Source organism: Halichoeres trimaculatus, unplaced genomic scaffold (genome assembly GCF_033239565.1).
Source record: "Halichoeres trimaculatus isolate MK-OKI-2021-1 unplaced genomic scaffold, fHalTri1.1 fHalTri1_scaffold_4, whole genome shotgun sequence".
Classification (NCBI taxonomy): Eukaryota; Metazoa; Chordata; class Actinopteri; order Labriformes; family Labridae; genus Halichoeres; species Halichoeres trimaculatus.
The window spans coordinates 30,557,181-30,570,497 of record NW_027437182.1 but is presented as its reverse complement, the minus strand read 5'-3'; the positions used below and the strand labels follow the sequence as shown (position 1 = coordinate 30,570,497).

Genomic DNA, 13,317 nt, shown 5'->3' with positions numbered 1-13,317 from the left:
TTCGCAAACCTTTAAAGATATAAATACTTTTTTAGTTGCTCGGGTCAGGTCCAAAGTTCAGTTGATATAATACATCTGTAAATTTTTCACTTGTATTTATTCATGACATGCAAAAACTGTTCTAAAAAAATAAAGGTTTAAATGTTCAGGATTTGTATTAAAATATAATTCAAACTTAATTTCATTTTAGTTGGTGTTGTAGTATTTTACATGTAATTTGTACAATTTTAACTGATTAAAGAATCAGTTCCATTAAATTTTCAAATAGTGTAACTGCAAAAAATGACAAAATATAAATAATCCACCTTCCAAGAAATTATGTAAGTGTACCAATGTAATGAGTTATTCTTTGAGAAAAATGATCTTAGAATTTTTTTTCAAATATCTAATTTCTAACCTCAGTAACTTGAGTTTTGTTGGACTGAACAGGCCAATATGGTGTAGATGTCAACATTTTCTCTCTATTTTTGTGTCAGTTGGTTTAAAATCATTTCAGATTCCATTTTTACAGTGTAATAGACTGCTACAATTATAGTCATACTAACTCTGATGGCACAACACCAAATTTTTCTATGAGGAAGCATCACTTGACATTTATCAGTATTACCAACTGAATACGTCTTTCTCCCATCTAAAACTTAGAATAGCTGTTATACAAAGAAGCATTTGTTAGAAAAACTTTATAAAGACAAATCAAACCTATACGTGAATCTATTTTCTGACGCTTTATAGTGTGCTTACCTCAGTTGTTGAATTAGGCTCCTGCTGTGCATGTGAATACTGACTGTTCCTTAAAAAATAGGCACTTACAATTACCCCTTTAACTCTTCTTTGGGAAGGGTGCTGCATGTGTTCATTTACAATGCCATTAAATTAACCATTTATTACACATATTTACATATATTACAAACAAGCCCATTCATTAAAACTGGTATGGTAATCAATATATACCAATGAAAAATCATACAACTTAATGCATGAATCATAAGGAGTAAAACCAACATTTCTGTAGATAAAACATGTTTGGTGGTCTCTGCTGTAAACAGAATCTCTGTATGAAGTGAATCCATCTTTTCTCAGAACCTCTTCATCTGGCCAGAGTCCTCCACACAAAGACAGAGGTCACTTCATGCACACCGCCACCAATTTCAGTATGGCCTCCCTGTTATGGAAAAACACATTGTTTAGACACTGACACAGGAAAGATAAGTGAAGATTTCTGCAACTGATGTTAATAAAAAGGTTTTTAATGACAAACCTTGCACACGGGACATACGACAGACTGTACCTGCAAACAAAGCCCATTCTTAATTACCAAGTTTGAAAAGAGTCCTAAATAAAGTTCAAAACAATCTGGATCACAAAATATATATTAAGTTCATCAATTTTGTCTTGGCTGTCGACTAACATTCTGTCCAATGCAAACTTAACTCATCATTTCAAACTTATTGACAGTCAGGTTAAATAAGTGAAGACAAACATGGACTCACCATGAGAAGGACAAAATTTGTAAGATGACAAACAGAAGGGCAAGTCCAAAGTTTTTCCACTATCAAAACAAACAAAAAAATTGTTAAAAAAAAAGATGATGCATAGAGAAAATGTATCGGCCTCATTGTTAGTTGAATCAAGAGTTTTGTTTTCTTTCTCAGCTCACTCACCCAGAAAGCAGCACAGAGGGTCAACACAAGGCAGGTCTGCAGAAAACAAAGAGGAAGAGTGTTTTTACTTACAGACATTCAGTCAAGTTTGGTGCTTATCTTAAATCAACAACTTCAGAGTAAGCAAAACCATGATTGTATTAATTTTGCAAAAAAATGTTGAAAATCACCTGATCCTAATTATTTATATTTATATTGCTGCATTTAAATAACAAATTTTGTCTTCTCCTTTTGTCTACTCTAACGCTATAGTTTATTCTTCTTTCAGGACTGTCTGCAACACATGAAGCAGAGAATTACATCAGAGCACATGGTGCTGCCACTTAAAGTCTCTGTGAGGACTATGGCCGTTTGGCGTTGATAGCAGTGAGACCTACGGCCTGAAAAGACTCTGTTTCCCACAAGCACTTTCACCCACTGTCATAAAGATGTGACTCTTGCCAAGATCTTCTTGTTAACACTAATTTTCTTTGTTAAAGACAATGTTTTCTAGGATGCAAGGTAACAAGTTAATGCTTTAATTTGTAGTGTGCTTGTAGTGCTATTGTTTGCAACGTAACAAAATCAACTTTGACAGTCCAGCTCCAGTGTCCACCCTTACTATAAACTAAATCCAAGAAACTGCTTTCAGGAGATAGAAAGGACAAATCTTCCCACTTCTCACTGCTTAAAGGTCATCAAAGAAACATTTGGTTTACTTACCATGAATGGATTTATGTTCTACTGGAACACTCTGACAGCTACTGAGACATGTCTTTTAGAAATAACCAATTTTGGCACAAATGATCTCATTTCATATTATTGATTATGAACAGGCAAATATATAAAAATTTGACTATTTCAAGGTCCCTATTGAAGCCCTCACAGAGGCTTTGAGTAGAGGCTCAGTGTTCAATAAAATGAAATATTCTACATAAATTACAATATGTAGGAAGCAACCTCTGCTTGTTTATAAAATCCAGACAACACACATCTAAGGAGAAAAGATTAATTTTGATTTCTGCTAAAAACAGTGCTACACTGTGTCTCACTCTTACGCCAGTCTTGAATGTAAAATCTAACCAGGCTTCTATATGTATGCTGGGAAACAAAAAGAAAGGTAAACACAGTTCAGTTAGTTTGTATACACTTACAATCATTATTGTTGTAGCCAGGGCTCTTGTTTTGTCGCACATCCTTTTCAGCTGCTTCACCGGGCCCATCAGAAACATGGTGCTGTTTGGGCACAGAAACAGGAATAATGTGGAAAAACTTGCTCAATACAAACTTTACTTTGGTAGATTAAAGTGACAGTCTGAAGGAAAAAAAAAACTGGTCTGATAAAATGACATTTGTTTTTAAGATAAGCCCTCACACTTCATTATGAGAGGTGTCACTGACCTGCAGAGTGCACAGATGTTTCCAAATGTGTAAAAAACGATGAAGAGTGTGAGTCCAATCTTGGGGAGGAAGAGCATACACACTCCCTGCAAGACACACACATTAGTATCAGTGTTTTTTTCTTCTCTTCTCTTACTATTCTTCACATTAGAGGTTTAAATTAAAGCTGCATGTTTCATGTCTGTGCTCCATTCAAAGAAAGGCCTGATGAACATCTCATCCTCTGCATTCCTCAGAACAAGGAGAACCAGTAAAACCACATCAGCTCTGCCTGCCTGTGCTCTTCCTTAAAGCGTGGAGCTGAAATAAGACATATATTTTAAAAGAATCATTGTTACAAAACCTCACCAGTATTGTGCACCCAGCCCCAACCACAAAACAGGCGACGAAGCCCTTCAGACGAGTCCCCCAGCTCAACGTAGAGGCTTCATTCACAGTCTGCAGAGACAGATTGATGAGTCTGGATGAGTTTGCAGTAAATTTTAAGCAGTGTAAACTAAATCAGGTGTTTTATATTTATTTACCTCTAAAACGGTTCTGTCATCCCTGCGCGCCTCCTCACCGCTTAAAACAGATTTTAACTTATCCATGGCATCCAAAGATCCTTCACAGACCGAAGTAAGGCTGTTGTTTCCTGGAGTGAAAAGGTAAAGTCGCCGGTTTCCTCCAATCTCAACAGGTGGACAACAACGTCACGTGGAGCTGGCAGCCTGAGAAGCCGTCAGGTAGCTCACCTGTTCAGGTGTCGACTTTTTTAGACCAGTCCAACCTGAGTGAAACTCTGCTAAGACGTCCCACTTTGATTTTTTTTTTAATGTCGAGCTCAATGCGTGGCGAAGACCTGTTATACAAATGACTAAAGGACTCCACATTACTCCGTGAACACGTTGAAGTCCGTTTCCACCGGACAAAAAAGGTGGAATGGACTTTTCTTAAAACAAAAACACAAAAAAAATGTAGGACTTGCACAAAAAACCCATCGAAACTGTGAGAAAGTCATATTTATATGGAAGCCTTATGGGGACTTGCCCTTGAAAAACAAAAGAAGGATATTGTGAGGGATGTGGCTTACTTTTTTACTTGAAGGAAATAGGCTTTCTTCCGGAATTAAAGTAACACAACCCCCAAAAACTTTAGATTTTTTTTTTGTTTGTTTGTTTGTTTTTTTATTTAGCCTACACACTCTCGTTTTTTAAACAAATTTGTGATGCAGTTATTTAATTTTTCTTATTATTTTTCTTATTTTTGTTGTTGTTGTTTTTACACTTTGAACAGTTGGTTGCAGAACAGATCGTTTCTATTCTTTATAATAGAAATTTCGTCTGGGGACCTCTTCAGTCCTGAAGCCAGAGCTGGTAGATAAAAGCCTTTTTTTCAGAACCGAGTGATTCATCTTTCAATAGACGATCTTTCAGCGGTGCATCTTGCTCACGAAAATGAGTCTGTAAAGCATGTTTTTCAGGGGGCCAATCGTGGCCTGGGGTCACTTTTTAAATTGCCTTCAGCTCCCATCATAGACTAATTTAACTATGGCACTGATGTTAATCATGTTATAAATTATGTGAACATTTAGATTTCAGGTGCACTGAGACAAGGTCTATCTTCTCACCTGGACTGTGCATAGGCTGCTTGTATAAAGCTAAAGCGCTGTACATTTTACAGAAACCCAACAACTCTTACAGCTGACGTCTTCAAATGAATGTATTTATCATGATGTGAAAACGTGTTTCATGAACATACAAAACAGTTTTTAAAAAGTCATTATAAGACACAAGACTATAGATTTAAGTTAGCTATGAAATTGTGCAGAAAAGACAAAAATGGTGCAGAAAAACAGTTCAGAAAGTGCGATCAAATATATTTGTGCCTAAACATGTTTTCAAGTCAAAATGGTTTTAAAACATTAGAAAAAAAAACATCCTGATAAAATCCAGGTCCAGATCCTGCCATGAAAACATCCTGACATATTTTCCCCATATCGCCCCCTAATGGAGAACACTTTCCTTGGTAAAAAGCAGTGTTGCTGATGTTTACACAGCACACATCACTGCAGAAAACTGACCACTGCTCATCCAGTATCAAGAGACAAATTAGGGCAAGTGAGGTCTTATTCCATTAGCCTCCAGTGAAGGCCCAAATGTATCTGACGCCACCTAGTGACTGTATTTTTTATCTATTTATTTAAATAGCAGAGCGCTCATAATTTTGTTACTTTTACAGTTAATAAATAAATAATAATAAAGTCAGTAAGAGCAGGTGGTTCTTGTTTTAGTTCCACTAAATGAAATGTTGCCCCCTATGAAAAAGTTTGGACAGCCCTGCCATAGAGGATTCTTAGTATTAATGTGACACTTTTCACATCTCTAACTGGGATTGTTTTATAATTAATCACTTTATATTTGATAAACAAACATTTTATTGGTGTAATAAAGAATGAGAAGTCACATACAAGTCTAATTTGCTTGGGTCTTCCAAAAACATTGAGTTACAATAATCAGTTTTGTTGTACAACCGTCATAGTTTGTCCTTAGCTCTTGGAATGTTTAATTATGAAGCTATAGTCAATAAAAACGGCAATTAAGAGGATATGCATTTGCCATTATAAATTAATGTTAAACAACAAACTCCAAACATTTCACAATTTTAATGTCATTTGTAATTTTTGGCATTTGGGTTTGACACATTGTCTAAAAATGATAGAAAAAAAAGCAACATGGTTTATAAGATATATAAATATGCAGGATATGCTGTATTGATGATGATAATGATGATTTTTTCCACAACAAGGTGGCACTACTGAGCATTAAAAAAAAACAAAAAAACAATGAAAGCATGCTATCCATCAGAAGCTGATGAGCTCTTGTTCCCTTTAACTGTGTGCAAATGTATGACATAGAAAAATTAGACAGAACATTGACAGTAAAATAAATAGCATTACACAAAGTCAATAAGTCTGAAGCAGATTCAATAAGGCAGAGGTAGAGAAATGTTTCTAAAGCATCCAGAAACAAAGTCTTTATCCCTTTTTCTGCATCACTTGTTGTTTTTTTGTCGCAGCAAACCTCATTTCCCTGATTTAAGTTGTGTGTTTATAAAACCATCCTCTTCATAGAATTTCATCCTCGGAGTCTGGGTCTCTGTCTCTGGGCTTCAGGAGTCCCATCTCCATCGGAGGAGTCCTCTTCAACCTTGAGCGGACCACACTGCAGAAAAAACAACAACACAGAAACTTGTTTATATGGAGGCACACAGGTTGACATCTAGGCATTAATGAGGAAAAATGGATTTAAATGGGACTCCCTCTGAGCACAATATTTCACAACAGACTATAAAAAAGGGGATGTAGCCTCAGTTGTATCGGACACTTATTGAAGAAGGGTTTTGAGGTTTTAAAGCCAGAAGATGGTGGTCGTCACATTGGAAATGGTGACTCAAGCTTTCTCTGTCAATAGAAATGTTTGAGGTGGAGGTGAGGTAGACCATAAGCCGTCTGGCAAACAGGGACAACGTCCTAGAAGCCAACTCAGCAATGCTCCTTATTATGCAAACCCATGCATAACACTTGGACCTCACATCTTCATAGTGCATGAGTGAAAAAAATCAGCCCTTGAATTGTAAGGTCATTGAAAACATTTTCAATGTTGTAATGTGCATTTTAATATGAGAGTTGAAGGAGTTTCTTAAGCTTTTGAAGCCAGACCCCAGTGGACACATGAGGAACTGCAGTTTTTTTGCATCTCTACTTTTTTTTTTTTTTTTTTACATCAAAGGTTCCCTTCCCTTATTTTTTTCACTCTGCGTTGATTCCTCCTGTCCTGTCCCATTCAATTTTGTCATCACAGTCAGGCTTTGTCTAAAGGTCATTCTTTAAGCTTGGAGGAATGGTTTTACCAGGTATGTGTCAAGAGTTAGCGTATCATCACAGAAGATCCCAGTCAGCTCTGAGAAACAGGCCAGACACCCAAAACAGAAGTCACTAACAATCAGTGTAGACAGGTTTAAATCTACCACATAGTTTAGCTAGTTTTAAGAAAATCAGACAAAACCACAATGTTTGTTAAAGTGTTTGATACATTTAAAATTTTTCAGCACTAACGCTGTTATTACACTACCCTCTCTGCTTTCTGTGGTAGTTTTTGTTGACTTGTCGTAAGATTCCTCACACATTCACAAACATATCAAAAGCTACTCTAAGGTCTCATCACATATCTATCGCAGCAGATGTGATTGTGCAGGTGAGCAGAGCATCACAGTCACCAAGGGAAAAATTAAATGTACAAAGAAAATTTTGAACGTTTGGTTTCTTTGACAAATGGGTTTCACATTTGTAGAGCTGAGCTGACCATAAGTAAGGCAGTTACTGTATTAACAAGTACCTCATACAACCCCACTACTACTAATCCTAAAACATGAACGATCCCTTCAAATAGAGTCAACATTTCACAAGAAACAGTCCTCTCAGTTAACACAGACTACTACATCCTGAGAAACACAGCTGATCCTGTTTAAACACTCTTTTGGTGAGTCTCCTGGATGAAGAATTGAGACTTCAGGTGAACCAAACCACCAGAGGCTGCTGGAACACGTGTGTGACAAATTCTTACCAACTGACGGTGCAGTACAGAATGCTCACGAGGAGCATGGCGAAGGCGAGGTGCCAGGAGTAGCACATGGTGATGAACATCATGTTGTTGTGATCCTTCAAATCCCACTCAGGACCGTGGGGAGGGTACAGCACAAAACCAATCTGGGATTAAAGGAAAAGAAGCAACAGGTGTTTTTGTTGGACTGACACTCACATCTTTTCAATATCAATAAAAACCAGCACATTTTTCTTTTTGTCCAGCACTGAGACACCACACTGCTGCAGACAGACCGAGGTTTACCTGCCAGAACCAGCTCCCCTGCAGCAGAGTGAGGGTGCATCGCAGCAGCTCCAGGATGATGTTTCCTCTGTGGAAAACCTCCATGAAGCAAACAAGAGCGCCACCAAAGATGGCGTAAAGAAGGAGCAGATGAACATGGACGTCCAGCATGCTCCTGCCGTGGAGATGGTAGAGGAAGAGAAACCCTGCAAAAACAGAAAGAGGGAGGAAACACGAGTGATATTAAGCTGAGGACTGAAAATTTTTGATCTATTTAATGGATTCATTGAGCCGTGATACTGTGTGTCAAACTGTGAAGTACCATCTTTACCACATGTCTTGTAAAACACAGGATTTATGTTAAATTATTGCGGCAAATGTCCTTTAATCTCCTATCACCAGAAGATACATTGCAGAGTAGATTATGAAATCTTATTACGTATCAAAATGAGGAGAAAAAAACAGGAGCCTTTTTTTCCCTCCCTTTATTAATGAGTATAGAGAAAAATATGTAACCGATAGATCCAGAAAACAACTTTTCATGTTACAGACACATCTAAAAACAAAAGTGTGCTTTTAAAAATGTAATATTTATTGATATTTAATTGATAACTACAGGATAACACAAAGTGGTGAAACATTGAGTGCTTTCACCACTTATGATTCAATCGACTGCTACTCTAAGGCAGCTCTAGTGGAATCTAATGAAGTACAGTTAATTATCCTAACCATGATGAGGCAAAATTTGTGGTCTCATTGTGAAAATCAACAAACACATTTTTCTCACCCTCATTGAAGAAGGCGATGGCCATCATTAACCTGTCGAGTGCCAGTGGAGCAGCCTCTGTGGTGTGGATGATCAGGGAAACCATGGCTGCCAGTCCAAAGAACAGGTACATGGTGGCGTGCTGCCAGTTCATCAGATCCTCCCAGTGTTTCTCTGCAAAGTCGTACAGCTGGAGCTTCGGCCCATTTGCAGCAAACTGCTCCAACAGCATCCCTGACAGGAACAGAGGAGGAAACACTCAGATTTAATTCATAAAAAAGGAAACGCAGCATATCCCCTGATAAAACAGTTTTTTTTTTAATATACACACTATGTTTCTTAATACTTAGATTGTTTATTTTTTTACTGAAAGTTTACATTTTTTTAACGATTAATTTGCAAAAAAACTGCAAAGAAACATTCATGTAAGTATAAACTGACTCTAAAATATTTTCCTAAGTTTAATTCAGGAGTCAGACTCTACACATACAGCTTTAAACATAATACAGAATCTATAGATTTGTAGAATATTTTGGTTTTATGCAGATGACTCCTCTAGAACAGCTACTGTTGCATAAAAAAGCTTTTACAAAATCTGTTTATTTCACAAAATCCAGTTACTACAAGTGAGTAACTCAGATCATTGTCCCATATTTATTCATTTAAAGTCAAGGTTGAGCTTCAAATTGCTCTCTTTGATTTCAGAGGACCTAGTACAAAAACCTGTCCCCTTTTGTGCTAAAATGTGCTTTAGTGTCACTTAAACCTCCCTGAATCCTTGACTAGAAAAAAAAGCTTAATTTACCAACAACAGAGAAGAAGAGTACGACCGAGCTCTCGATGATCTCAAGGCGGCGCTGTGACGCTCTACTGGATAGTCGAGTGGAGCCAATATTCTTGTTCCTGCGGGTGGCGTACCACAGGCAGTGCTTCCCTGTCCACCAGATCCCTGCGACCAGGAAGAAGCTGCCAGGCAGAGCGTGGCCCTTGAAGCTCCCCATAATTTACCACACCTGAAAGGTAGGGGGACACACATTTGTTAGCTGCTGTTACATGCAGAGGGGAAAGTGGGCAAAGAACAGAGGAGATTTTTGAAGTGGATGTACCATCTTGGTTTAAAAGACTGTCTTAAACTTGCATTCTTTTTAATGGCCAGCAGGGGGCCACTCCATGTTACGCATAATCAAATCTGTTGTGTACGAGCCACAACCTCCGTATGCAGTCTGGCCAGTGACACTCCGAGACTGACATCACACCACTTTATCAAGTCAAGACACTTTTACTGATAAAACCTCAAAGATCTCTCAGATCTCTTTTTGTTTCCTCTCAAAGACCTTCCACCGCTCTGGTGATCTGGCAAAGAATGCAACAGGAGCCAAAACAGAGCTGTCAATCAATTTTCTTATCCCTCCTTCTTTTTTAATGATGCTACATTAATGAAATCAGACAGTAACAACTTTTATACCCTCTGGAATAAACTGTTCTCTCAGTAGCATGTTGTTAACAGTATTTCATTTGAGAGGTGCTGATACAGCTTAGAGACACTGAAAGCTGAGTGTTGAGGAGTGCCTGCAATTTACTTAGACGGCCTGATTAGAGATAATTAGTGTGTTGGTGTGTTTCTGTGTGTGTGTGACCGCCCTTCAGGTGACCTGAGTACAAGTGTGTCTATACAGAGAGGGGACCAAAGCATTTTCTCTTCACCTTTAAACATGTGAAACCTCTCTGCTGCTTCACTGCTTAAAAAAGGGAAGAGATCAGGTTCTTTAAATGCTTACTTCAGGATTGCGCACTGGTTTCATGATGTTCCTGGATCTGTGGCACAGGTATGTAAGTGATGTGCACTAACATCATTCAGCACTATAAGACTAGTTTCCGTGTTGGTTCTCCTGTTGGTTTCTCAACACAGACCAGGCTGACCGACATCTTCTGAAGGTAATTCACTAACTACTCAAAAGCACCTCATAGGACACTGCTCCAAAAGAAAATTATAATTATGAATTAAGTCAACCTTTAAGGGTGCACCTCAAATTTAACTCACTGTCTACATCTGCTGTTTTACATGTTTTACACATTAATTGCTTCAACACGTCCCCCTGAATCCAAAATGAACTTTTTCTCCCTCTAATTTGGCCGTAGTTGAACTGGGAAAAACGGACAGCTTAATCTTTTCTGTAGAAAGTACTGTTTACATGAACAGCTTGGATGTGTTTGCTGTGCAGCTTCATTTTTGTAACTACAGTGCATTTCTAAATTATGTGCGCAATACATACTGAGACAGTTCAGAGTCTGGCGTCATAGTCATTTCTGCATTGACTCATCTACCATGTTCCTCCTCATGGTTCCACTGTCAATACAAAGCAGTATTGAAATACCTTATGATCCTGTGTGACTTCAGCAGTAAATCATTTCTTTCAAAGCAGCAGCATCACTACTGATGACAGAGAGTAGTATTGAGCTGCATGGCTGCACTCTCCCTTGTGATGGAGATGGCAGACTTCATTCTGCCCGGCGACAAAGAGAAACCCTTTGAAGGACGACCCTTCCAACAGACTGATTGTTTGAGATGTTAAACTGAACCCATCTGTGTTAGACGGCCCTCACAGCGCTTGTGCAACCTCTCAGGACTGGAGAGGTAAACACTCCAGTTTCCACGACAACCACTCCCTCCTCCTGTCACCTGGAGTGGACCTGAGAGAGGCTCCAGTGTTTGGTTTGTTTACAGCAACGACAACATCTGTGCAGTTCACAGATTCACCATTTTTCATTTCAAGTACCAAAAATAAAATTAACAGTTTGTACTGGGTGTTGAAAATAAGCAGAGTACATTATCTAAAGTGGCCTTAGACCAGTCCAGCTTCACAGGCCCTGTGTTTACTCACACATAATACTGTTCTAAAATCCAACCAAGAAAATAATTTGACTTTACACCAGTCTTAAAAAAGTGAGTTACAAAAAAAGCATCCTCTCATTTAGCCCTTATTCCAAGTCAACATATTCAAATCAGCTGTAAGGGCGCATGTCAAGACTTTGACTGAGGCTCATATATTTATCATATATCACCATTTCAGCCCCCATTGTTTAACTCTACCATCAACAACTCAATTTAAAGTACCACATGAGAAAATTTGAGACACTGAAATGATCAAAAACTGGGTCCTAAACAACTTTACAAATTTAACAATAAAAACTCAGAGCTTATTACTGTAACCACAAAAAAACAGAAAATGAAAAAGATAAAAATAGCAGATATCTGTCAGAGCTGGTTGAAAGGTGATTGAAGAGGTGCTGGTTTGGCCTCCTGTAAACAGAGACCGCAGTCCACTGTGACACGTTTCCTGACTAAGATAAACACCGAAATAGATGGGAACTATTTTCTTTTGATCATGGTTTAGCCCGTAAGGTGTTGGTATCAGGACACTTGAGGACACATGAGTGGGAGGAGCTGGGGATCAAACCACCACACCACACCTATGATTAGTGGGAGACCCACTCTGCCACAGCCACAGTGGGGCTGTGATTGGTGCAGATTAAATGAATCAGTGCTGTAAAAAACAGCTAAAAATAGTAACACTGACTTCTGTTAATAAATTTAAGTAGCCTACTGCCTTCATTCACTGGCATTAATACTGATGTTCTTTATAGTTTTAGTTTTGTCCAATATTTATTGATTATATTGGGGAATGCACAAATTGAAAGCAGGATTATGACCTGTGATAAGGATTTTACTTCATATGGGGATGCTTGCTCTGAATGCTTTAGCCACATCTGTTCAAAGGCTGTTTTGTTTTGTTGCATATGTTTATTTGTTGCTTGATAAAATAGACTGAGTGACAGGACTAAGTACATGGTACATCATTATAATTTAGAGCGAAGGAAAAAAAAAAAGTAAAAGTTTGCATATGAAGCTTGTTTCAAGTCTAGCCCATTACAATTTGCATATACATCTCATTTAGTTTTGCATTGTCTACATGTCAACAATGAGCTGAACTGTCCTTTGTGAAATAATAGTTGGACAAAGTTATTTCTCAAAACCAAGACACATGAAGGTATGATAAAACTCCAGGAATTGTTTTCTCATGTTGACAAAGGGTGTAGACTTGTCAAGAGCATAAAAAATAGGCCTCACCCCTTTTAAGAGATAAAAAGGAAGATGGTAGTTCTGGAGCATTTTACTCCTCTTCTGGATTTTTAAGGATGTTGGGTTTTAATAACAAAGAGAGCTGGCAAACCTCTAAAGTTTCTGAATACAGTCACAAAGAGTCGCTCATAAAACCGACTTTTCACGGTTCTACGAACTATGGAGGCTAGTGTCTTAAAAAAAAAAAAACATTAAGATTGTATTATAAATACTGAAGAGATAATAGAGGCTTTGAATTCCTTTAAAGTGAAAAGAAAAAAAAAGGGGGTCTTACCCAAGTCTATGTTTGCGTCTGGAGATTTAAAGTTGATAAGTATTTGCAGCTGGGAAAATCAAACCATCTTCATTTTCTCTTCTCAAAATCCCTTCCCCTTGTTGAAAAAGTCAGGTATTTACAGGGATACTCTGCAGAACTTGTAGTAAACATCTGCTGTCTCCTCCGCTGCCTCCAGATTTGTTTCACAACCTTTTTCTTCTCATTTTTCCGACTCCAGACACTTGAGG

The 13,317-nt window shown here is 38.0% G+C and overlaps 2 protein-coding genes across 2 annotated transcripts; both read right to left on the bottom strand.

Moving 5' to 3' along the window:
* Positions 1–615: 615 nt before the first annotated feature.
* On the bottom strand, positions 616–3,809 carry sft2d2a (SFT2 domain containing 2a). Its single transcript, XM_074668711.1, has 8 exons — positions 3,566–3,809; positions 3,390–3,479; positions 3,042–3,127; positions 2,795–2,876; positions 1,662–1,697; positions 1,491–1,549; positions 1,259–1,288; positions 616–1,162 (listed from the first exon to the last, which is right to left on the bottom strand). Exons 1-8 carry the CDS (start codon positions 3,629–3,631, stop codon positions 1,123–1,125), a joined length of 489 nt encoding a protein of 162 aa, XP_074524812.1. The 5' UTR covers positions 3,632–3,809; the 3' UTR covers positions 616–1,122.
* A 1,686-nt stretch (positions 3,810–5,495) lies between these two features.
* tmem45a (transmembrane protein 45a) lies at positions 5,496–13,317 on the bottom strand. The gene is made up of 6 exons (XM_074668626.1): positions 13,088–13,317; positions 9,478–9,685; positions 8,694–8,906; positions 7,928–8,112; positions 7,646–7,788; positions 5,496–6,244 (listed from the first exon to the last, which is right to left on the bottom strand). The coding sequence occupies exons 2-6, from the start codon at positions 9,671–9,673 to the stop codon at positions 6,148–6,150; spliced, it is 834 nt and encodes a 277-aa protein (XP_074524727.1). The 5' UTR covers positions 9,674–9,685; positions 13,088–13,317; the 3' UTR covers positions 5,496–6,147.